Raw genomic sequence first — 26,251 nt, forward strand, 5'->3', positions numbered from 1 at the left:
TGAAGAAGACAATTCTTTTGTGTGGGTCTGAGTGAAGAGAGTGACTTCAAATCATAATTTGATGGTAATTAGATAAATGAGTATTTTAAACTTTTAAGGAAAGTTGATAATACTTATTAAGAAGTAGATAAAATAAGTTAGCACTCTGAAAAGGATCTAGAGGACCTAATGACTGTATGATCTGTTGATTATTATGGGCCTGAGCTAGTCCAAGCCCTAACTTAAGGTCTTTTTTTTTTTTTTTAAGATTTATTTATTTATTTGTCAGAGAGAGAGAGCACGTGCGAGTGTGCGCACAAGCAGGGAGAGCTGCAGGCTGAGGGAGAAGCAGGAGCTCCTGCTGAGCAAGGGGTGGGACTTGATCCCAGGACCCCGGGAGCCTGACCTGAGCCGAAGGCAGACGCTTAACTGACTGAGCCACCTAGGCGTCCCCCTCAGGTCTTTGTTTTAAAGATAGGAAAGAGGGCTCATTTTAAGGTTGCTTTCTCTTTGGTTTATTAATAAACTGGCAAAGAAGCAGTTCATGGCTAGTACCAGAGCCTGTAATCAGACCCCTTTCTATTTCGCTCCTTCTCTTCTGCCAAAGCACTTCTTCAGCTGCTATTTTTTGGTCAACTTACATTTCTCTGTAAAAGACAAAATGGGTTTACCTAACAGGCATCAGGAATATTACTTGCATACTTGGAATTTCATGTGACAGAGAGAGAGAGAGAGGGAATATGAGTAGGGGAGAGAAGCAGAGGGAGAGGGAGAAGCAGACTCCCCGCTGAGCCAGGAGCCTGATACGGGGCTTGATTCCGGGACCCTGAGATCATGCCCTGAGCTGAAGGCAGACGCTCAACCATCTGAGCCACCCAGGCACCCCGGAATTTTAATCTTTAGGAGGGCCGATCTAGTTGTGTCCTGGAAGGAGTACTTTGTTTGGAATCATGGAGTTCTGAGATCCAGTCTTGCCTGTAACCGATTAATATGATTAATATTAGTATGTGACTGTATGCTCTTGGGCTTGGTTATCTCATCCTACCAGGCAGGATTGTTGTGGTGATTAAATGAAGTAGAGGACTTAATTTCTTTTTTTTTTTTTTTTAAAGATTTTATTTATTTGACAGAGAGAGACACAGTGAGAGAGGGAACACAAGCAGGGGGAGTGGGAGAGGGAGAAGCAGGCCCCCTGCGGAGTAGGGACCCCGACGCGGGGCTGGAGCCCGACGCGGGGCTGGAGCCCGATGCGGGGCTTGATCCCAGGACCCTGGGATCATGACCTGAGCCCAAGGCAGACGCTTAACGACTGAGCCACCCAGGTGCCCCTAGAGGACTTAATTTCTTAGCACAGTAAGAGATAGTGACCTTCACTGTAAGCCCTTATTTGTTTTCCTAAATTCAGAATTTGCTGTTGGCATTAACAGGGGCAGATGGACTACAAACATTGCAGCAGCATTTCCCAACTGTATTTCAAATTTAGTGGGTGTTGCATTAAAGAAATAAAATAATAGCAGATAACATATGATAAAAACAAAAAGTTGACTGGATAGATACTACATATTTTTCTTTTGGAGATTTACTATGCATGATAATGTATTAAAAGGCTTGAGAAAAGGCCTGCTGTAAAAAATGTCTCTTTTTTAAACAAAGGTAAACTGAATTGGTCATTAAGCTCTTCCTTTGAGAGCACTGATTTTAAAGAATATTGATATTCCATACAGCACGGTTTGTGAAGCACTGCTTTAGGGTAATAATTGGAAGATGACTTGGTGATAGAATTCTCTATACCAAGAGGCTCTACAAGTTATCTGTATAGGTGATAGGTAAGGCTTACAGTGGAAATTTAGGAAATTCAGACAAAAGGAATCACTGCTTTAAATTACATCTTTTGTGGCATTTATTGGCTGAATTTTATGACAAAATACTGAAATTCACCCCAAAAGAAGTTACTAAATGCTAGCTAGTAACCTGTATCAGAGAGAATTTACAGTGTTTTTTTTTAGAGTTGATACTACTTGTTGAGATGATTGCTAAGATAGTGTTATAAGTTATAAAAATCTGGGGCGCCTGGGTGGCTCAGTTGTTAAGCAACTGCCTTCGGCTCGGGTCATGGTCCCAGGGTCCTGGGATCGAGTCCCATATCGGGCTCTCTGCTCCGCGGGAAGCCTGCTTCTTCCTCTCCCACTCCCCCCGCTTGTGTTCCCTCTCTCACTGTGTCTCTCTCTGTCAAATAAATAAATAAAATCTTAAAAAAAAAAAAAGTTATAAAAATCTGGGTCTGAGGGCTCATTTTGTTCATTTTCATTATGATCGTATTCTTTCTTCAGATTTCTGATCGATATTCTTATTTTTCACCAACTTTAAATTCCTGCTGAAGAGAATTACATAGTTAGAAAGAGTTGGACATTTGGTCTCAACCTATGTTATCCTAACCAACCCTTTTGTGTTTTTGATTTCCATCTCAGGGGATGTATTCTTAACTATTTAAATAAGATTATGCATGTGGGAATACTGAATCTCTTATAGTGGGGCGCCAAGTGGTTGAACTTGCTAATGTATTTGCCAAGCGGTTATATTTTTATAATATAGTGGTGTAGAGATCAGACCCAGTGTATTTTCTGTTATCGTTCAGTATCTAGAAGTGGAGTAGGCCTTAATATTTGTTGAATGAATAAGTGAAAGAATAAATAAAACCTAATGGTGACAGGGTTTGTGGAAGTAAGTAAACTCAATTATTGCTGAAAATATTACAGATAATTTGAGGGATACAGTGTAGTACAGTGGAAAGAGCACTGGACCAGGAGTCAGAAATCCAAGTTCTAATTCTAAATCTAAAGGTGAATAGTCGTGATCTTATTCAAATCTCTGGATCTTATTTCCTCATTGGTAAAAGGGAGACTCATAATAACCACTCCTGCCTAGTTCATAGGTTGTTGAGGGAATAAAATGAATCATTAATAAAATGCTTTGCAAATATAAATGTACAAAATCAGATTCCCCCCCCACCCCCATGCCTAGCACAGTACCTTGAACAGTATTAGCAGTGGTATAGACTTTCTTTCTTAACACTGAAAAGGAGGCTAAGAAACAGAGTCTAGGATTGATTCTTGGAAGGCTCACAGATTGTTGGGGGATAGAAGGAGGAAGAGGAACCTGCAAAAGAGAAGCAAAAGAACCAGGAGGAAAGAGGAGAACCAGGAAAGTATAGTCCTGAACTTTCCCGACATGATTTTCACTAAGCTTTGCTTATGCTCTTGGGGAAAGGGATAGTTAATACTTGGCAGGTAGCTTTTGATTTAATTTTCTGATCTCTGCCTGATTAAATCCCTCGCCCCTTCACATGAGAAGTATTTGAGGGTGAAGAGACGTTCTTGTAAGCTTAAATTAAAGACCTTCACTTAGGTACTTTAAGAATACTTAAACTTTGGGGTGCCTGGGTGGCTCAGTCGTTAAGCGTCTGCCTTCGGCTCAGGTCATGATCCCAGGGTCCTGGGATCGAGCCCGGTGTCGGGCTCCCCGCTCCGCAGGAAGCCTGCTTCTCCCTCTCCCACCCCCCCCTGCTTGTGTTCCCTCTCTTGCTGTGTCTCTCATTGTCAAATAAATAAATAAAATCTTAAAAAAAACAACAACTTAAACTTTGGTTTACTGTATTTTCTGTACTAACTGAATAATTTGTTATCATGAAAACATCAGAAGTCTTAATCACTCAGCTGTTCTTGACAGCTTCAGGGATGCCACTGTGGTCTGGACAGTGAGCATCCAGTGTCAGGGAAAGGTCTGGGATGAAGTGTTTCCCAACCTGTTGCTTAGCACACTGTTGTTCTCTGAGATACTAAAATAAGTTGGGGAAATACAACCCTCCTCCTCCATTCTGCATTTCCTCCTCACCGCGCCCCCCCCCCCCCCCCGCACGCAAATCACTAGACTGTGAACTCCGTGAAGGTGTGAATGCAGGGGCTTTGTCTTATTCACCATGTATCAGCAGCACATAGAACTCTGTGAGCCCCTCAGCCTGTAGATGACAAATCATAATCAGATTGGCTATTTCTGATAAGATGGTTTTAAAATTGTGGCTGTTGGGCACCCGGCTGGCTTAGTTGGAAGAGTGTGCGACTCTTCATCTTGGGGTTGTGGGTTTGAACCCCGTATTGGGTGAAGAGGTTACTAAAAATAAATAAACTTTAAAAAAGTTGTGGATATTGTTAGGGGATGGCTGATGTATTTCTGCTTACTCAGTATACATATATTTGATTTCCAGGAATGGCTTACCTGAAGAAAATCCAAAGTGTGATAATTCTAGTTGCACACTGAATCAGGAAATAATTTCTTTTGTCAGAAAAAGATCGTTTGCGTATGTAAAGGAAGATTATTTAAAATAGTAAGATATCTTCATATCTTTACAAAGTGATTGAGTTGTAAATTAGTAAATCTATTACTTTTCCATAAAAGAAAACTTGTAGAATGTCAGGTACACCTGACTAAGCCTTCTTGCTAGTGATCAGATGTTGACTCTTTTTGGTGGGCAGATTATCTGTGGCTTGATTATCCCTGACTCTCTTCTCATTAGCATATTTTACAAAAATTTAAGAAAAATTTATAGTAGGCAAAATTAAATCATTAGTTGTGTGAAACACTATCATAGTTTTAGAAAGGTGGGTGTATGTTGGGGGGGTGCTAGTATGTGAAAGTTAATAGCTAAAATTCAGTATTTGAATAATTTTATGGTCATTAGTTAACTATTCTAGCCTCTTATTCTAAATCTGTGCTGTCTAATACAGTAAGAATCAGTCATATGTGGCTATTTGTATTTAAATTTAAATTAATTTAAATGAGGTAAAATTAAAAATTCAGTTATTAATTGCAGTAGCCATGTTTCAGGTGCTCAGTAGCCACGTACATATATGTGGCCAGCCGCTACTGCATTGAACAGTGCAGATAAGGAACATTTCTTTCCATGATCAAAGAAAGTTCTAGTGGATAACACTATTCTAAATTAATGAAAATTGCCAAGAGAATTCACCAAATTTATATATCCTGAAAGCTGGAGAATAGAGTGGCAAGAAATTGGAAACCTTTCCTGTCTGGAATTAATTATTAAATTAGTTAAATTCTCTAGTAAGGGAGAGAAGGAACTAACTTTTTTATTATGAAGTTCTTGCCGTGCTCTGATTTGATGTCTGTCAGATCCAGGCCAGGCAGGGAGTATTATTCCCCATTTTATAGTGGAGGTCAAGCCTGTTGAGTGGATCATAATCTTCAGTTTACGGTTGTCACCAGTCAGCAAAGACTTCTTTCTTCTTCTCATCCATAGGCAACTATTTTAATCTGTTAATGTATCTTTTTGTCTTTGCAAAATGCATATTAAAGTATCTAGTTCATGAAATTTACATTTACATAGATGGTATTATGTATCTAATGTGAGATTTCCCTACTCTCCAATGCTGTTTGATGATTTAAACACCCAGCCTTCTTCTTTTCGTAAGTTTTGTGAGGAAATCTTTCTAAATGGTGTTAAACTTTTTGGCTTTTATAATTAGAGAAGTCTGAAATAATCCCCCTCTTTTTTTTTGCTCAAGGAATATTGATAGGATTATTTGTCCCTGAATGCTGTATGTGATTTTTTGTAAGTTACTTTTCTTCACTGGTTCGGTGGTCAGTGATTACTTCACACAGGTATTGTTGTGCCTGAGCACTGTGGCTGCTTTTTTTTTAATTGGAATTTTTATTGAGCTAACTGTAGATTCATGTATAGTTGTAAGAAATAATACAGAGCCATCCCTTGTATACTTTGAATGGGCAAAGCTGCTTTTTTTGCTTCTACTTTATATGTAGGCTGGGAAGTGGGGTAGAAAAGCTTGTTAGAATTATGTCGAGTAAGAGTGAAGCCACCGCATTCTCTTATGAGTATAATGTATGAACTTTAGTGTGTGGGCTTTTTTTTAGCTGCCTTCCTTTCTTTCTTTCTTTCTTTCTTTCTTTCTTTTTCTTTCTTTCTTCCTTCCTTCCTTCCTTCCTTCCCTTTTTTTTTTTTTTTAAAGATTTTATTTATTTGGCAGAGAGAGAGAGAGAGCCAGAGAGCACAAGAATTGTAGAGGGAGAAGTAGAAGCAGGCTCCCCACGGAGCTGGGAGCCCGATGCGGTGGGGGGCGGGGGGGGACCCTGGGATCATGACCTGAGCCAAAGGTAGCTGCCCGACTGAGCCACCCAGGTATCCCTTTAGCTGCCTTTTTCTTAATTTTTTTAGCATGTGTTTCAGGTGGTGAAGTTATTATATAGCTGAGTTCTTTGTAAGTGATATAATATGGTATTTCTTTTCCTTTAAGCAAATTGAATTTCTCAGTCAAATACTTTTGAAATTAATTATACAGATGTGAAATCTTAAATTTTGGTAATGATGAGATATTTCTGTGTATGTTTTGTTTTAGGTTGTTTCACGAAGAAATCCAGAGGATGTCCAGGAGGTAACATGTTTATACATATGAAAATTTTATTTTATATATTTGACAAAAATTTAATTAAATGCTTTGTTGAGGAAACGGAATTGTTGGTATGTCTGTCTTCATATTTATGTGTTTGTCTGGAGATCATCTTTAGCTCACAAAACAGTAGCTGAAGTTTCCTATTTCAGACCTATTAAGTATGGTTAAGTTTTAGTAGGTGTTAAGTTATACAAGGAAGAATTTAAGGAATTATAGTGCTGTTTAATAATGTGATAATGTTTCTGAAAACTAACATTCGTAAGATTTTAGTATTAGTTAAGAGCTCTTATCTATTTCAAAATCATGATAACTTTAATAAAAAATGAAGAGTATTTGGTAACTAATTAATTTTAAAGATCATAATAAATTATGGGTTTCTGTCTACTTTCAGTTTTATATTGAGTTGACATGTTGACACCTTGGAAAACTGCTTTGGGTGTAGATGTCTGTTTCTTTTTTAAATTTGTAGTTAGTTGTTTTGCAGACTCTTTCTCTCTAAAATGATACCAGTTTGTGTGTTTTTGCTTAAAACTATGGAATTCTTTATTTGTAATTATTTTGTGCTTGTTATATACCTTAAGGAATCCTAACTGGGGAGCTTGCTTGTTTTAACATTTTTTGATTTACTTTCATTTTGGTACCTGCTCATTTACACCATATTAGAAGGACGTATGTTGGGGATTTTTTTTTTCTTACTAAAGTGTTTAAAAAAGACATTATAAATTGACAGTCTTGATTCTGCAAAAGTTTCCCCCCCATTTGAATTTTAATGTCTTTAGATGGAGTATGTATTTTCTAACAAGCCCCACTACTCCTTATTAACAAACCTGGCTTGATTCATACATTTATTGTTTGGCGCTGGTTGGTTTGAGTGTGTGACATCAGGTTTAGACAATATTTGAACTTTTATACATTAGCATTTCTTGCTGTATTTGATTCAATATTTGTTTTGAGTTCAATAAAACACAATTTTAAAAGATTTCATACTATTTTTCTTAGGTGTTTTAAGATAGCTCACTTTTCCCCCTCAATAACCAGGAAGAGAATATTGTAGTATAGTTATTTTGGAAAAAAGGATATATGTATTTCTATATCTATATCCTTCCAAAATGGAAGTAAAAGTAATTTGCACCATTGTATTAAGTACTGTCTTTACTTAAGTGTCAATTGGCTAGTATGGGCTTTCTTTAGAATTCTTCTAATTATGTTGAATTAATAATCAGTACAGTCTGTTCTGCTTTTGAAATTTTACAATTCTGTTAAAATTAAAGATGGGTTGTGTTTCCTTTGAATACATTGTCTGATTGCTATGCTGTAGTTTGTAGCTTGATGTTCCCATTTTCCAGGGAGAATCCTGAGCCAACCTATCCATGAAAATACTCTCTGCCATTTCCTTAATCCTTTTTTGGGGAAAACTCTTTTATAATAACAACTGTTGGTGAACCATTCATCAGAAAACTCTTGTAAGTGTCCTTTAGTTAGATGATTGCATGGTCCTTTGTTAGACATGGTATAAAAATTTTTAAAAATGTCTTCTGTCTTGCCAGCTTCTTGAAATATAGAATAACCTTGAAATTGTAACACTCTAGCTTCTCATGTATTTCATTCAAACATTGGAATTCTCATCTAGGAGAGAAATTTGCTACCTAGAGTTTGTTTCCATTTCCTTTCCTTTCAATTTCTCTCTCCTCTTAAAGGATTCATTTAGTTACTGCTTTAGAATTTAGTCAGGCTTCCCAAGCGCTATTGAAGATTAGAAGATGTTCTGTTGATCTAACCAAATATAGGCTAATAATATGCTATCCTTATAAAACTGGAGATGTTTTGTTGGTTTTCTTTTATAGATGTATTTGCACACCTTGGTACATGCTACCAGGTAGCAGTGTTTTCTTCCTAATGCTGAAATACTCACATGGAGGAAATAATTTAACATTATCCAGGATAGATTTCTTTTACAAAGTTTTATCCTTCAAAAATTCCCTCTAAATTTTTCTTTATTAAGAGAAGCATGGGATGGGGCGCCTCGGTGGCTCAGTCGGTTAAGCATCTGACTTTGGCTCAGGTCATGATCTCAGGGTCCTGGGATCGAACTCCACATTGGGCTCCCTGCTCAGCGGAGAGCCTGCTTCTCCCTCTTCCTCTGCTGCTCCCCCTGCTTGTGCTCTCTTTCTCTCTGTCAAATAAATAAATAAAATCTTAAAGAAAAAAAAGAGCAGCATGGGAAACTCTGAGGGGGACAGCAACAGTTAATGTGGCCTCTCATTCAGTAGATTCTCTACAGCATGAACACCTGCAGAAGGGTAAAGAAAGAACTAGAGATGTTGTGCCCTCCCTCCCGTACCTTTTTCAAAAAGTAACCTATAACTCTGTTTCTCTATAGGTAGTAGATTTCGCTGGTGAAATTTGGGAAAAGGAGAAGAACTGAAATAGAACTTTCTATGTATCACATCAGAAATCTGTTAAGTCATTTCATAAATAAAATAGTTTGATAAAAACCATTTGAAAACATTTAAAATGTGTCCAGGGAAAGAAAAGGCTCTTGAAAAGGGGAGAAAGAAAATCCATAAGCAAGTATGGTAGTGGTGCTGGTTGCAAGAAAAGATGATTCAGCAATTTTAAAATACTATGTGAGAGGACAAATTGAATTGAATTGAGTTTTTTTGTTTATGGGATCTAAAGGTTTTTGCTATCATTAAGTGAAATTATCTGAAAAGAAAACATTTATGTAAAAATTATTTAAGGGAATGTTTTTAATGAAAGTTCAAAAGCTTTTACTAAATTCGTAGTGTATATATATGACTGTCACTGAATTAATATTTAACTGAGGAATTTTATGCAAAGTAACTTTAATGAATAAGAAATTTCTGCAGGGGTTGGTTCAAGAGAATAGTAGTTGTTATACAGTTTTTTTTTTCCTAGTAGGAAAGAATTACTAGAGAAAATAATTTTTGCGGGCGCCTGGGTGGCTCAGTTGGTTAAGCGACTGCCTTCGGCTCAGGTCATGATCCTGGAGTCCCTGGATCGAGTCCCGCATCGGGCTCCCTGCTCGGCAGGGAGTCTGCTTCTCCCTCTGACCCTCTCATGCTCTATCTCATTCTCTGTCTCAAATAAATAAATAAAATCTTTAAAAAAAAAAAAAAAAAGAAAATAATTTTTGCATGCATCTTTTGGACTTTGTGTAGTCCAGTTATAAACATCAGTACTGCTAATGTAGTGGAAATGTGCTTTTGTTCACTTTTCCCTTTTGAAGATTTCTAGAAATGTCCAAGGTTAAAAGGAGTACGAAGAAAAGGAGGCAGTAGATGGTACATTTTGTGATGCTTTAATTTCTTTCATTTTTTTTTTTTAAGATTTTATTTATTTATTTGACAGAGAGAGACACAGCAAGAGAGGGAACACAAGCAGGGGGAATGGGAGAGGGAGAAGCAGGCTTCCCGCTGAGCAGGGAGCCCGATGTGGGGCTCCCAGGATCCTGGGATCATGACCTGAGCTGAAGGCAGACGCTTAAGCACTGAGCCACCCAGGTGCCCCGATTTCTTTCATTTCTTGAGGGTTTATATTTGCTCTTAGATATTTGGTTCTATAGTTCTAGTGTTGAGAATAAGGAGGATGTGAGAGAATAAATTAGGCATGATGAAAAAAAGAGTCTCACCTTGGAGGCTCTAATTCTTACTCTGACAGACTATATGCTAGTTTATAGACAATGTTGTTATTATCATTATTGTGATTAAGTTACTAACTTTTGCCCCTTAAGTTACCCTGCCTTAAAAATGACCCTAATTAGAACAGAAATTTTATCTGCAGATTTGATTCCATGAGCTACATACAGTCTTTTGAATAGCTCTCGTTTCTAGTTTATAATGGCTTTAAGGATGGCATTTATCTTATGTAAGGTTATTTTCACAAGCCCATCACCCATTTCTGCCTTTGGCAGCGTGTACCACCACAATTTGATCTATTTTAAAAATATAAAAACAGCACTTTTTTTCCCCATGACAGAATTATTTTCATGTATTGAAATTAGAAATTACAGAGAAGCAAAAAATGTGAAAATTAAAATCACTTGTAATCTCACTGTCCTGAGACCATTTACTTTTCAAGTATTGGTTTGTCTTAGTTATTCATTCCTCTTGCTCTTTTACTGGGACTGTTGGTTCTTTACTATCAGCTTTTGTCTCATTCACTTCCATTTTAAAATAAAATTTTTTCTTCCATCCAGGTGGTCTGTCTCATGGCAAAACCAAGTTCTTAAATACCTACTTTGCACTTGGTTTCCTCTTCCTTCTGGCTGACCTCTCATAGTTAGGGTTCCCCATTGTTTTGTCCTCAGATTCCTCATCTTGTTAAAAATGCTGAGAAAGCTTTCCTGAGTGATTGCACACCTCTCTGCTGATAATTCCCAAATGAATACATCTTGCTTAGTTCTCTCTCTTGAACTCCATACCTGTGCCAAATATGTCTAAAATTGAACTTTGTTCTTATCTTAAAAGTTTCCTCTCCCCTTTTCTTCACCTTAGAGAATGGCACCACTATTTATCCAGTTGCAAAAGCCCAGATTCTGGTGATTATATTTGGCATCTCACTCTCATTTTAAAAACGTCATCCCCAGTCTCTTCTCTCTCTCTTTATTTTTGTTGGTCTAATCACTACTTGCCTTCAGTATTCCTAAGATAATACCTTCCGTAGGTGCTCCTTTCTTAATACCCTTGGGCTTCCCTTGTCCGCATTTATCACACCGTCTTTTGACTTAGTTATTGTGTTGGCTTCCTGCTGCCCACCGAGACTGGAAGTCTTTGAAAGCAGGGTCTGTGTTTCTCATTTCTTCATCCTTTGTGCTAACACAGAGCCTAGCACAGAGTAGGGACATGAAAATACTTGTTTTGGTGACTATTTTTGTTGTTGAGTAAATGAATAAAAGGAAACATCAGAAGGAAGCAGTTTAAATTAACTCATATGATAATTTGACTAGTCTCCCAGGATTATAACTATAGTAAAAACAAGAAACTCATTATGGTAGAATTTTTTGATAGTATGATAAAGTTAAGAATTTCTTACATCCAGAGAGTAAAGTTTTTGACAAGAGTCTCTTAAATCTCACTTGATTACCTTCTTGGCCTAAGATTTGCTTATTATTAGCATTACATTCTATTGAGTTTGTTAGAAGTGAGGTAATTAGGTTTTTTTTTTTTTTTTTTTAGAAGCAAAGACCCTAGTATACCAGGTAATGGAATTTAAAACTCAGTTTTATCCTATTTTTTGGAGACTGAGGGGCTGAATCAATGATATCAAAGTCATGTCAAATCTGTTTTCTTTATAAAGGTTTTTTTTTTTCTAATTTAATCTGAATAAAGTTAAACAGTAATTCAAATTAATGGAGGTAAACCTCTATGTGTTATATAATCTAGATGACTGTTATTTTCTGTTTGGAACTATACTAGTTCTAATGGTATTCTGTTCAGGATTCATCTTGCCTTAAATCCTTATTACTACTTTAAACTGAGATTTGTGAAATAAGATTTATGAAATGTAAAAGTTAAGGTTACTTGCTACACAACCATTTCTTCAGTGTTAATTAGTTTATCCTTTAGGCAAATGCTGTGTAGTTACTTTATGTTTAAAAATTGTTTAGGGGGCACTTGGATGGCTCACTTGGTTAAGCATCTGACTCTTGATTTCAGCTCAGGTCATGATCTCAGGGTCGTGAGATCAGGCCCTGTGTAAGGCTCTGTGTTCAGAGTGGTCTGCTTGAGATTCTCTCTCCTCCCCCCCAACACGTGTGCTCTCTCTCTCAATAAATAAATAAATCTTTTAAAAAAATTGTCTAAATTAGGTGGCTTAGTTGGTTAAGCCTCTGACTCTTGATTTCAGCTCAGGTCATGATCTCACGGTTGTAAGATTGAGCCCTGCTTTGGGCTCTGTGCTGAGCATGGAGCCTGCTTGGGATTCTCTGTCTCTCTCCTCCTCTCCCTCTGTGTGTCCCCCAACCCTGGGCTTGTGCGTGCCGTGCACTCTCTTTTTCTCTCAAAAAAGTTGTCTAACTATTTTGTGTTTATAAACACGCTCTTTTTGAGACAGAATATATTTTGATATCTAGCTCATTTCCAGGCTCATAGTAATTGAGTTTTGAAGAGGTTAAGTGACACTTTAGGTGGTATAGACCTTCTTTGTACCAGGTTGAATATTTTCCTAAGAAAACAGTACTTGTGTAAAATGAAATTTAAAAACCAAAACAGAAAAGTTAAAGCTGCTATATATTTTTAAATCAAATATTATTTAATCTCAGACAGTTAACCATATTTGTTAGAACATATATTTGTTTGCCTCTGCATGACAATTTTGGGCACTTCCATGAAAAGATTTTTTGTTGTTTAGATATATGAACCTACATAGTGTCACTGTGAGAGATACATTTGATTTTTCTTTTTCTTTAGATAATCGTATGGAAGAGATACAGTGACTTTAAGAAACTACACAAAGAACTATGGCAAATTCACAAAAACTTATTCCGACATTCAGAATTGTTTCCTCCATTTGCTAAAGGAATAGTGTTTGGTAAGTGATTATTTTGAAATTGTGATTTTAAAAAGTGATGATTGGCTAATTGTGTGTGTATGCTGAACCCTGGAATACTGTACGATGAAGTCAGAAGCCCTTAGTAAGATGACTCGTATTAGGCAGCAAGCACTTGTTGTTTTTTCATGTTCCTGGTGTAGGCTCTTAACTCTGATGCATTTACTACTCTTCCCTTTTGTGAAACAACCGCACACCAACTTCAATTCCAGCCAGTCAAGCAAATAAAACAAAAACAACAAAACCAAACATGTAGGAACATAAGAAGAGATGATATTGAATTATTCTTATAGTTCTGAAATTTGGGGATTTTTAAAAGTTTATACTTCATACATTTTTTCTCATACCTTCCTTAAAATGTGAATGGTTATGATTTGAGGCACCCGGCCAGGCCAGATACAGATATTTTGGGGTGGTGGCTCGGGATATGTTATTGATTAACGACTATTAGATTCATGGCTTCGCAAAATTTTAACAGCAAACTGAGGCACAGAGCTTCCTAGTACCCTGCTCTTGTTGCTCTGTGCTGCCCATGGTGTGTGTGTGTGTGGGGTACGTCACCCTCTAGCAGGTTGTGGTGCCAGTTCCTGTCTGCAGCTCCCTGCTTACCAGTCCCAGCCTGCAGGTTCCTGTCCATCAGCTTTGGCTTTCCTACCATAGAACAGCTCTGACTGGGGTAACCCCGCTAACTTCTCGCATTCTGTGTGCCCAAGCCACACTGCATGCCTATCTGCCAGCCTTGGTCTGCCTTTACCCCAGAAAGTTGTTTCCTGTGGCTTTCTTAACACAGACATTGTGTACCCTAGGCCCTGTGTTACCTTGCTTGGGAGTGGGCTCCCAGCACTGTGATTCTTTCTTGTTGCTCGCCCACTAGTCTGGTCCCATATGAACTCTGGAGGGGTCTTTCTCGATTTCCTGGCAACTGTGGACCGGCTCTGGCCTAGGGAACCCAGCTAACTTCTCCCCCATTCAGTGGCTACAAACACATCTTCTCCAGGAAGATCCCAATCCCAACTTTGGGCAAGGGGTTCCCCCTTCCAGGTTGTTCCTTCCTTTGGTACTTTCCTTTACCCTGGGGTAGTCTTTAGAATTAATAAGTTAACTGTTGTTTAATAGTCTTTATTTATATTAAGCTTTCCTTCTTCAAATTACTATGTGGATTTGGTCTCTGGACCGAACCCTACTGATGCTCTCTTTGGTTGAGGAAGACTTTTGGATGATTTGAAATTATCCAATCTCCACCTGCTTGTAGTTTATGTGGAATAGTGATTTCTTCAGGCTGATTGCAGGACCACAGAACTCACTGAGCTTTACACCTTTCTTAGGATATTTTGCATGTTTTACAAATCCTTGAGATCTGGGGACAAGAAACAGATACATAATAGTATAGTAACATCAGTGGCATTTATGACAGAATGAAGTGTGGCCATCAAAAGCTTGTTGCTACAATTCTTTAATTTTTTTTTTTTTTTAAAGATTTTATTTATTTATTTGACAGAGAGACACAGCAAGAGAGGGAACACAAGCAGGGGGAGTGGGAGAGGGAGAAGCAGGCTTCCCGCCAAGCAGGGAGCCCGGTGCGGGGCTCGATCTCAGGACTCTGGGACCATGACCTGAGCCGAAGGCAGGTGCTTAACGACTGAGCCACCCAGGCACCCCACAATTCTTTAATTTTAACAAATACTTAATATTAACAATTTATGATATATAGTGATGTCTTGAAATATAAGTAATGTCAAGAGGTATCTTGGGTTCATAATTACAAAGGAAAGTATTTGTATTTCCTTAGGTGAAAAGCAATGCGGACAACAGGTCAGTAGCAATAGAACCATTAGTTTTGATGGTACCATCAATTAATTTTGTTCCCCTATGAAGCATTAGGGGATCCATAAACTCTTGTAAATCTTTGGTCACTTTTGGCCTTTGAGCTCAGACATTCCATGGTATTCACGTTTCTGATGCCTTCTGTTCATTGTTATTAGCCAGTATCTATGGTTCCTTACCTTTTTCCGTGACACTTTTTCTGATTAAAGTTGTAGTTGCTTTTTGCCATTGAACTACTACCTTTTCTGATCATGATTTTGCTGCTGTTAATAGAGTCTTCTTCGATTAATACCAGTCCAGCCGTAATTATCTGGAAATTTTATAGGTACACTTAATTCAAGAAACATTTTAAAAATAGGCATTATGGATATGATGATTCAGCCTCTGTCTTCTGAGAAACTTAGCTGAAGTGAGCATCATGATCTAAAAGTTCTGAAAGGGAAGTGCTTTAGGATGTGACATCCTTACTGTCAAGTTTTTAAGTTTTGTGGCACTCTCCTTTTTTTTTTTTGAGATTTTTTTTAAATTGACTGTAGTTGACATATAATATGATAGGAGTTTCAGGCGTACAACACAGTGATTAAACATTTACATAGATTATGAAATCAATACAGTGAGGCTAGTTACCATCTGTCACCATACAAAGTTATTACATTATTATTGACTGTATTCCCTATGTTATACTTTACATCCCTGTGACTTACTTATTTTATAACTGGAAGTTTGTATCTCCTTATCCCCTTCACTCTGGCCTCCTTCCCCTCTGGCAAGCACCATTTTGTTCTCTGTATCTATGAATCTCTTTCTGTTTTGTCTGTTCATTTGTTTCGTGTTTTTTAGGTTCCACAGATAAGTGAAATCGTACTGTATTTGTCTTTCTCTGACTTATTTCACTTATCATAATACCCTTTAGTCCATCCGTGTTGTCACAAATAACAAGTTTTCATTCTTTTTTATGGCTGAATAATAGACTGTTGTGCATGTGTGTGTGTATATACCACATCTTCTTTATCAATTCATCTATTGATAGGCACTTAGGTGGCTTCCATATCTTGGCTATTGTAAATAATATGGAAATAAACATAGGGATGCATATATCTTTTTAAATTAGTGGTTTCATTTTCTTCAGATAAATACCTAGAAGTGGAATTGCTGGATCTTATGGTAGTTCTGTTTTTTTTTTTTTTTTTTTTTAAAGATTTTATTTATTTGACGGAGCACAAGCAGAGGGAGAGAGAGGGAGAAGCAGGCTCCCTGCTGAGCAAGGGGCCTGATGTGGGACTCAATCCCAGGACCCTGGGATCATGGCCCTAGGCTGAAGGCAGCCGCTTAACCGACTGAGCCACCCAGGCGTCCCTGTTAGTTCTGTTTTTGATGTTTTGGAGAACCCGCCCATTCTGTTTTCCAGTAATTGCACCAATTTACATTTGCACCAAAAGTTGCAAGAGGATTCCTTTTCCTCTAAATCCTTGCCAACACTTGTTATTTCTTTTTTTTTTTTTAGATTTTTAAAATTTATTTATTTGAGACAGAGAGAATGAGAGAGAGAGAGCACATGAGAGGGGGGAGGGTCAGAGGCAGAAGAAGCAGGCTCCCTGCCAAGCAGGGAGCCTGATGCGGGACTCGATCCCGGGACTCCAGGATCATGACCTGAGCCGAAGGCAGTCGCTTAACCAACTGAGCCACCCAGGCGCCCCACTTGTTATTTCTTATCTCTTTGAGCCTACTCATTCTGACAGATGTGGGGTGATATCTCATTGTGGTTTTGATTTGCAATTCCTAATAATTAGTGATGTTGAGCATCTTTTCATGTGTCTGTTGGCCATCTGTATGTCTTCCTTGGAAATATGCTTATTCAGATCCTCTACCCACTTTTTAATTGGATTGTTTGTTTTTTTGGTGTTGAGTTGTAGGAGTTCTTTCTTTCGGATGTTAACCCCAGTGACACTCTATTTTAATTATGAAGATGCAAATAATTAAAATTCACCAGTCTGAGGAGTTTTTTTTTTTTTAAAGATTTTATTTATTAGCGCACGCATGAGGGCGGGGGTCGGGGGAGAAGCAGAGGGAGAGAGAGAAGCAGACTCCCCGTTGAGTGGGGACCCTGATGCAGGGCTTGATCCCAGGACCCTGAAATCAGGACCTGAGCCGAAGGCAGATGCTTAACCAACGGTGCCCCTAATCTGAGGAATTTTAAGAATCATGCTTCTAAATGCACACCAAAAGGTGTTCTTTTATATTCTAAAAATAAGAGACCTCCCTCATACTTAACTGTCTTTTCCTCCCCCTTTCTCTCTTAGTCCTTAACACGACTTCGTGATTAGAGACTGCTTTATTCTTACTTATGGGTGTATCTTCAGCATGTAGGACCATGCCCAACATATAAATGCTTAAAAAATAAGTTGAACAAAAAGAAAGAATGAGTTAAAATGTAAGAGACAGAGTAATTATAGGCAATGATATCATTGAAAGTCAATCTCCAGGCAAAAATTAAAAAGTTTGATTTTACTTAGTATGGGAATATAGATGTACAACAGGAAGAGTATAAATTTGCACAGGTTTTGGAGGTCAGTTTAAAATATACCTTTTCCTTAAAAAAAAAGCCTTTTCCTAACAATTCTGTTTTCAGTAAATTTTACTACACATCTGTTCTCACATCTGCATAAGAAATATTTATCAATGATTGTTAGACATTTTAGTCTCAGAAGTCTCCTTTACACTCTTAAATATTATTGAGCATCTCAAAGAACTGTTGTTGTAGTTGTACCTTTTAACATTTACCATATTTGAAATTTAAAAATAATATTGTATTAAATAAAAAAAAGTGTATTACATATTAACATTTCTATGAAAAATAATTGTAAGAAGAGTGGTTTTAATTTACATTTGTGAGTCTCTAATGCTGGGATTAAGAGAAAACAGCTAGATTTTCATATCTGCTTGTGGATCCAATCTGTGGTGATAGATTGTTTTGATTGAAGTATATGAAGAAAATTCAGCATTATAGAGATGATGTAGGGAGGAGTATTTTAATAGCTTTTCACACAATTGAAGATAATCATCTTTGATACACCAAAACTTAGTAAGTGATAATTTCTTAAAAGTTTAGTTGCATTATGGAATCCGAAATCTTATCAACAAAGCTTTGGTACTTTGTTTTATTAAAATTCATTATTCTTGGGGCGCCTGGGTGGCTCAGTCGGTTAAGCGTCTGCCTTCGGCTCAGGTCATGATCCCAGGGTCCTGGGATCGAGCCCCGCATCTGGCTCCCTGCTCATTGGAGAGCTTTCTTCTCCCTCTCCCTCTGCCTGCCACTCTGCCTACTTGTGCTCTCTGTCTCTCTATCAAATAAATAAATAAAATCTTTAAGAAAAAAAAAATTCATTAGTCTGTCTTAAATTTGAATGGATTTTTTTTACGTATGCATGAGCTTATAACATCATGCATTGGTCATGTGAAAAATATTCATTCCCCAAGTTATGCAGATCTTGCATATGTTGACCTATTTCATTATATAATATCAAAAAATGGTAAATATCATCACAGATCTCTAAAGGAGGTATTTTAAGTATTGGGAAGCTGTCAAGCTCGCAGCAGCTTGATGGCTTGAATTTCATTGCTGACAACAATGCAATGGGTAGTTTTCCTTGAATTGTTGGGCTCACTTTGTTTATGTTTTTTTTTTTTTTTTTTTTGAGTAAGTTTCTGCCAGATACTGAAATCTGAATGGCTATAGTTTTTTCCCACAGACTTTTGAAAAGAAATGGTCTCAAGGGTCAAAATTTAATAAAGTTAAAAATTTTTATTGCTTCATCAAGACATTCTGAAGTGAAACTGAGATTTGAAATTTTTTTTTAATATGAGTGAATGGCAGTCAGAAATATGGTGATTGCTAGTAAGTATAATTTGGTGCCATTGTCTTGATTCATGCTAAGAGGTTTGCACTTTTACTGCCATTGCTTTTAGGTGATCAGTGCAGGTGTCAATGCAGTGGAAAATGGAACTACTGTCTTAGTATTATTATGAAAATGGTTTTGACCTTGTTGATCCCTTGCAAGGCCCTCGGGGACCCTCAGCAGTCTGCAGATCACATTTTGAGAATGCATACACAAACAAATATGTGCACACAATGTACATACATATGGGTGTTCTTTGCAGCATTTTCAATAGAAGAAAACTGAACAGAAACTGCATTTTCTCATTATTTGATTGCATAGATATGCCATAATTTAGCCAATTAATAGAATTCTTTAGCTCTTTGAAATATACTGGTGTGGTAAGATCTCCAAGCTATATTTTTAAGACACAAGAACAAATGTTGCACAGCAATAGGTGTAGTAAGCTCACATCTGTGTTTGAGTAGACATACATAATTGTGTGAAGATACACCCACACACATTTGTATAATGTATGTACCTTCTCTGGGTGCAGGAGGAGGGATGTTTTTACTTTTTATTTTATACCTTCTGTACTGTGGAATTTAACTGTGTCCATGTATCTTTAACTTTAATATTGGGAGATACACAACCCAGCTTCTTAAACAGTAAGCTTGTCACTGGGTGAAAGGGAGTGGTTTCTAAATTGGTTGAGATTTGTAGCTATTATTGCTATTGCTAATGGATTATCTTCAACTTTTTTCCATATCCTTACATATAATAGAATGAAAATTTCTTATTCATCTTGATAAGTAAGCAGTTTGTCTCTCTCAGTAAATGGTACAGTCCATTTGTAATACTTGATAACTGCAGTGAACCCTGCAGCCTGCAGCTGTGCTTGTGTGGGGGGACTTGAGGGTTCATCATCTATCTTTTTAACTGCTCTCACATTTTTAGTATATGAACCTCAGCAGCAAAAGAGAATCCTATTGTAATTGACACAACCATCAAAAATGTAGTTACTAGTCTAGTGGGGTAGTGAAAAGAACATGCCTTTTGGAATCTGATGGCTTTAGGCCCAAATCCTCTATCCGTGATTTACTAGCAGTGTGATCTTGTGCAAATTAACATCTGAGTCTGTTTTCTTATTGTTAAGATATGGATAATACCTTCCTGTTCTGTGGATTACATCCGCAGTGTGTCTCAGTGCTTAGCACATACCCGCTACCATCAGCTATCCTCTGTTGCTCAGTTACCGCTAAGGTAACCATACTCTTGTGTCCCCGAATTCAGCGTTGCACTGCTCCGCTGTGAATTTTCTTGTTAGCCTTGCAGACTCTTCAAATGTCTCCTCTTCTAGGAGGTTTTCTCTGTTTCCTTTAGGCTGAGTTCGTTGTTTTCCCCTTCAGTTTTACATCTTACCAGTAGAGCACCTAACTTATATTTTTCCAATTTTTTTTTTAATTTGCAAAATTTTTAAGTTTACAGAAAAACACCACAAAAGAATAGTGTGGTAAATACTTTTATATCTTTGGCTCAGGTTCATTGATTGTTAACAATTTGCTGGATTTTTTATAACTCTCTATGTATCTCTCAGTTTCTTTCTGAACCATTTGAGAATAAGTTGCAGATATTGTGACACATCACCCCTGCGCTTCATATTTTCCCTATAATCACAATTCCATATCACTCTCAAGAAATTTAACCCTGATAAAATAATAATATCAAATATGCAGTCCGTATTCATACTTCTTCAGTAGTTCTAAAAATGTCCTTTTTAGGTTTGTTTGTTTTTGGATCTAGGATCATGCCTCTAGGTTAATCTAGAGTATTCCTTATGCATTTTTTGTCTTTCATGACAATGACATTTTTAAAGTGTATAAGACAGTTTTGTAGGATTCAAAGTCTCCACCTGTCTGATTGCTTTTTCAGGATTAGATCATTGTTTTGTTTGTTTTGTTAGATCTTTTATCACACTTTGCTTTCCTATGAGAAAGAGAAAAGCAGTTCCTGATAGCTAAGAAAGAACTGGCCTCGCACTACCTATTCGTTAGACCTTGGTGTTTCCTAGAGTTGGCCTGGCATTCACGTGTAGGCTGTGTTATTCTCCTGTTGAACGTAAGCAGTTTCACAGAACAGGAACATTAGACAAGGCCACTCTGTGTCCTTGGATCAAGACAAAAACAAGACCACTCTGGAATCATGTCTGAGCACAGACAAAAACAGGAATGTTGTTAAACTCACAAAAATGATCAAGCATATCTTCATCTTGGCCACCGTGAGTGACTGCCACTTCTTTATATAAATCACAGCCTTAGCCTCTCTTCATTCATCTTGCCTCATAGTAAGATTTATTAAAATTGTAGCATCATAGAATTAGATAGAATTCATAGAACCATAGAATTATCCCCACAATAGCATCAGAACCAGGGTAAAGCCCCCATTTCTTTAAACCTTTCCCAAAAGTACCTAACACAAGCCAAATCCTGTAAGTTCATTCTCACACCCTCTTAGTGAAATGCCCCAGGGTTCCCAATAATGTACATTTTCCCTAGCTGCAAGGAGTAATAAATCTAACTTGTTCGTTTAGAGGTATGTTCTTGGTGCTGTTGACTGGAAAGAATTCACACCCGAAAACTTTGGCCTCTCTTTGTTTTAACTCTGAATGAATTTTTGCTACAATTAAGAATCAGCATCAAGCTTTTCTAGCTAGTTTCTTACTGGTCAAGGGCAACTTTTAGTTCCATATAGCCAGTTTTTGATCATTGACATTCAAATTTTAAAAAAGTTGTAAGCTCTGATATCTGGGTGTTCTACCTTAAAAAAAAAAAAAAAAAATCCCAAAGGCAGCTTAATAAATCAGAGAGAGAGAGACTTTATTTCCAATGATTTATCAGCTTAATTAGAATGCTTGAATTTAATTTTTCCTCCCACAGCTTTTAATAAAGAAAATATTGTTGGGTCATTGGGAGTGAGGGGCTGGCTTATATATAGTATAGATACATACACACAAATAATATAGCATATAATATGTAATACTGTACAAGAAATCTTACGAAAAATATGTTTTGCATTTTCTATTGTAAATCAGCTATAATTTTTACTCTGTTCACAGGAAAATAAACATTGACCCTGTGAATGGAAACCTAAACCAGTGATAAAGAATTTCCTATTTATGATTTCTCAGTGTTGCTGCTTTTGAGCAAGGTGTAGGTGCTACTAAAGGACTAGCAACTGTAGAATAGCCACTAGGGTGTTGACTACAATTAGGATGACTGTTGAATCTTGCTACCTTTTTTTTTTTTTAATTAAAACTAGGTGGCTTTGTTAAATCTATTAAGGCTAATAGTTATGGATTAAAATTCATCTGCTTCTCTTTTGTTTATGCTACAAATCCTACTTTTTTGTTGTTGTTATTCTGAAATATCTTAGGAACAAAGAAGTGAGCATGTTCTTTCATCTACTTGTTCTGATGATAGGATTCAGTGTAATTGAACCTTTTACTGCATAAGCCTTAATTTTTGATTGTGCTTGCTCCACTCTGAAAAATATTTTATTTTTAAAAATTTTTTTAAAGATTTTATTATTTGAGAGAGAGAATGAGAGAGAGAGAGAGAGAGCACATGAGAGGGGGTAGGGTCAGAGGGAGAAGCAGGCTCCCCGTTGAGCAGGGAGCCTGATGCGGGACTCGGTCCCTGGACCCCAGGATCATGACCTGAGCCTAAGGCAGTCGCTTAACCAACTGAGCCACCCAGGCGCCCTGAAAAATACTTTAATTCCTCTCCACTTGTCCAAGTTTAGTGAAATGGAAATGCATAAAGATGTGTTTTATTCTCTTTAGAAGTTGATGTACTCATTGCTTAAGCATTTTAGTCTAGCTTAATAGGGAGGTGGGATGAATCACTGATGATACTTAGGATTGAAGCTTCCAAATTAATATGTATTAGTTTTAGCTACTGAATGAGATTTTTTAGGGTGTCATTAAATATTAGTGAGTTTTCCATTAAAATTTCTCAACAAGTAGTTAATGGCATTTAAAGATAATATCAGGTGATGTTGTGGGTTGAAACATAGTATGATTTTTTTGTGCATTTTCTGGATTTTTGTTGAGGTTATATATGTTCACAAAATTATTAATATTAACTCACAGGCACTGGAATTAAATTTTGTTTAAAGGATAAACATATTGGACTATAATCATAAGTACCAGTGTATACTTAATTTCTTATTTAGACAAGAGAAGGAATAATGGACATTAGCTGTCATTTTAACCTGTTTGGCCAGTGGATTTTTCCCAAGACTGAATAACTTAGATTGTTGTCCAGAAAATTTGCTTTACAGGTAGGGGCGCTTGGAAGTTTGTTTCCAGATAATATGTTGATAGGTAAGCTAGCACATCATTTTAGATTCTCATCGGGAGAATTGAGTTAAATTGAATTGTTACATATGAACTGAGAAATAATAGAAAAACAGAACACAGAAACATGGAATAGTGTAATGGTATTAGGCTTGGTTTCTTGTGATAAACCTTAAAACCAGATAGAAGTCGATTTCTTTCTCATGGTGTCAGATCTGAAGGTAGCTCCAGGCAGGGCAGCTCCACAGTGATCAGGAATCCAAGCTCCTGTCTTGTTGCTCTGTCATTTTAACCTCCCACGTCACAGTCCTTCCTGGAAAGGGACAAGGAGAAAGAAGGAAAGGCAATCTCTCTCTCTTTTTTTTTTTTTAAGAGATTTTATTTATTTGAGAGAGAGAGACAGATAGTGACAGAGATAGCGTGAGAGAGCACAAGCGGGGAGGAGAGGGAGAAGCAGGCTCCTGCTGACTGAGCAGGGAGCCTGACGTGGGGCTCCATCCCAGGACCCTGGGATCATGACCTGAGCCGAAGGCAGATGCTTAACCAACTAAGCCACCCAGGTGCCCCCAAAAGGCTATCTCTTAAAGAGATTTCTAGGAAGCTACAATATAACTTTTGTTTTTATGTTTTTGGCAAGAATGTAATCCATGTCCACATGTAACTGCAAGGCAAGCTGGGAATGTAGTATTTTTTTTCTCTGGGTTGCCTTGTCCACAGTTAGAAATTGGGCATTATTTTACTAAGGAAGAAGGTGAAAACAGACACTGGGCTAGCAACTGGCAGCTTGTTACATATAAATAAAGCAGTGTCCTGAATGTTAGGGATCCTCTAATTGACTGCCTCTGGCCTGTTAACCTTTACTGGGCCCCAGGCTCTTTGATGATGCTGGTAAAAGTTACAGACTTGTTCCCTAGAAAAAGGTACCTGTGGACACATGCATGGAATTTTGTAGGACTGTTGTCTCTGGAACCCATCCATTAAGCCGAATAGGTTGTTTATGGACCACTGTTAAGATTTTTTATTGATGAAAGATGACTATTTTCTTTTTTTTTAAGATTTTATTTATTTGCGAGAGAGACAATGAGAGAGAGAGAGAGACAGAGAGCATGAGAGGGAGGAGGGTCAGAGGGAGAAGCAGACTCCCTGCCGAGCAGGGAGCCCGATGCGGGACTCGATCCCGGGACTCCAGGATCATGACCTGAGCCGAAGGCAGTCGCTTAACCAACTGAGCCACCCAGGCGCCCCAAGACTGTTCTTTTTGAAAGTTTTTCTAAATTTCCACCATCCACTCTTATAGTTAGGTATGACTTAATTAGCATGCTCTGTATGCTAGACACTGTAATGACACTTGAACATTCAAAGGCATCATGATTAATTTATTAAGTGTTAACTATGTGCCTGTCGTGGAACTGGGAGTCTTAAGTACATTGTTCATTTTCTCCATTTTACAAATGAAGAAATTACCTAACATTTCATAGCTGGTGAATGATAGAGCTAGGATTTACACCAGGTCTAACTCTAAAACCATTTCTTTTAGTTTTCATGAAGTAGGTACTTCACCATAAGCATGAGACACATTGAGCTGAGAGTTTTTAGTGGTTCAGTTTCGAATTCTTGTTCTGGGTTATATAACTAGGAATCTCTTTGTGCCTCAGTTTTCTGTTGACATTTTGCAAAGCCGCTTAAAATGTTTATGGGATGATGCTCCTCTTTTGATTTTGCATTTTTGAAGCGTGGATTGCAGTTGGTGTGCTACATGGCATGAGACAAATGCCGACCAGGAATCTGATCTAAGAGGAGTACAAAATGATCGTATTTTAAAATGTCTAAAATGTTTAAAATGTCAGGGGGCGCCTGGGTGGCTCAGTCACTTAAGCATCTGCCTTCGGCTCAGGTCATGATCCCAGGGTCCTGGGATCGAGCCCCGCATCGGGCTCCCTGCTCGGCAGGAAGCCTGCTTCTCCCTCTCCCACTCCCCCTGCTTGTGTTCCTGCTCTCGCTGTCTCTGTCTCTGTCAAATAAATAAATAAATAAAATCTTTAAAAAAAAAAAAAAAAGCCTTATCAGCATTCAAATTGTATATAGCGTTAAAAAAATTCTCTGAAAACCACCTTTCGATCACCTTGTAAATCAGAGCTCGCTGGTGCTTTGCGCACGGTCTTTTTTCTCACACGCATGCGGTCACGTACGCTGACAGCGGCACATGTGGAGTTTGGCTTCAAAGCTTTTTGGCTTCAAGCTGAGGTTTTTGACCCCACTGATATACAGATGTTCTCATAATTTCCTCTCTTCAGCTCCTTTATAAATCAACAAGAGTGGGAAAGGGAAAATTATATGAGTAATTACAGTATTAAATTACTATGGAAAACCATTTGAGTTCTTTAGAATTCTCTTTTTAGCTTGAGTTTCAAATCACCAGCTTCTTAAATGTTAATGTTTCTTACACAGACAGGCCTTCGAGTAGGGCTGCACCACTGATTTATCAGTTCACACCTCTGTCTCTTGTATCAGAAACACTATTGTCTTTTTTGGGGGAGAGTACGCTGATTCCGATAGTGCAGACTTGACTTTAGAGGACTGTGTAGTAAGGCAGTGATAGGCCTGCTGCTGCTGTCTGAGCTGTGAACGTAAACTCCCATAAACCTTCCTTCCTTCCTTAAGTCTTGGTTCTTCTTTGATTCTAGGACGATTTGATGAAACTGTTATTGAAGAGAGAAGACAGTGTGCTGAAGATTTGCTACAGTTCTCTGCCAATATCCCTGTTCTTTATAACAGTAAACAACTTGAAGATTTTTTCAAGGTTTGATAGTCTTTCTGAAATATTTTGTACTTCATTAAATATTTTTGTTTTCTAATTTGTAGTAAAGCGGGATTCAAGTTGTTTTATTTTTTAACAGAAAATGTCATTTACTATTGAATTTCATTATTCACTAAAATAAGTAGAAGTTGGTTGCTAAACAACAATGTCTTTGACATATCTTCTGTTTTTAGTGTAGAAATGTATAAGATTTTTGATTCGTAGTTTTTAAAAAGTTGATGCAAAAGGCTTAGGATTATCTTGTTCACTCCATCATAATTGAAGTACATTAGAAAAAATTTAAGTATCATGAAATTTTAGTTGTTGCCTTCACTTTTTGAGGTGTCTTTCAGTGGTAGACTTTTGG

At 37.5% G+C, this 26,251-nt stretch overlaps 1 protein-coding gene across 16 annotated transcripts in view; it reads left to right on the forward strand.

Moving 5' to 3' along the window:
• Nucleotides 1–26,251, forward strand: part of RPS6KC1 (ribosomal protein S6 kinase C1) — a 344,999-nt gene that overhangs the window by 9,517 nt on the left and 309,231 nt on the right. For 15 of the 16 annotated variants that reach the window (XR_010412288.1, XM_045877211.3, XM_054507978.2 and 12 more), the window contains exons 2-4: nucleotides 6,408–6,443; nucleotides 12,893–13,013; nucleotides 25,772–25,887. Coding sequence is in view for 14 of the 16 variants with exons in the window: in XM_045877211.3 (XP_045733167.2) it covers nucleotides 6,408–6,443; nucleotides 12,893–13,013; nucleotides 25,772–25,887 (273 nt within the window). In the remaining 2 variants the exon portion in view is untranslated. Of the gene's footprint in view, nucleotides 1–6,407; nucleotides 6,444–12,892; nucleotides 13,014–25,771; nucleotides 25,888–26,251 lie in introns of those variants that run through there. The other variant, XM_045877218.3, reaches the window with a different exon arrangement.

The sequence above is a fragment of the Mirounga angustirostris genome, unplaced genomic scaffold (assembly GCF_029215605.1).
Source record: "Mirounga angustirostris isolate CCGP_5_RB_7025 unplaced genomic scaffold, mMirAng1.0.hap1 SCAF_6, whole genome shotgun sequence".
Taxonomy (NCBI): Eukaryota; Metazoa; Chordata; class Mammalia; order Carnivora; family Phocidae; genus Mirounga; species Mirounga angustirostris.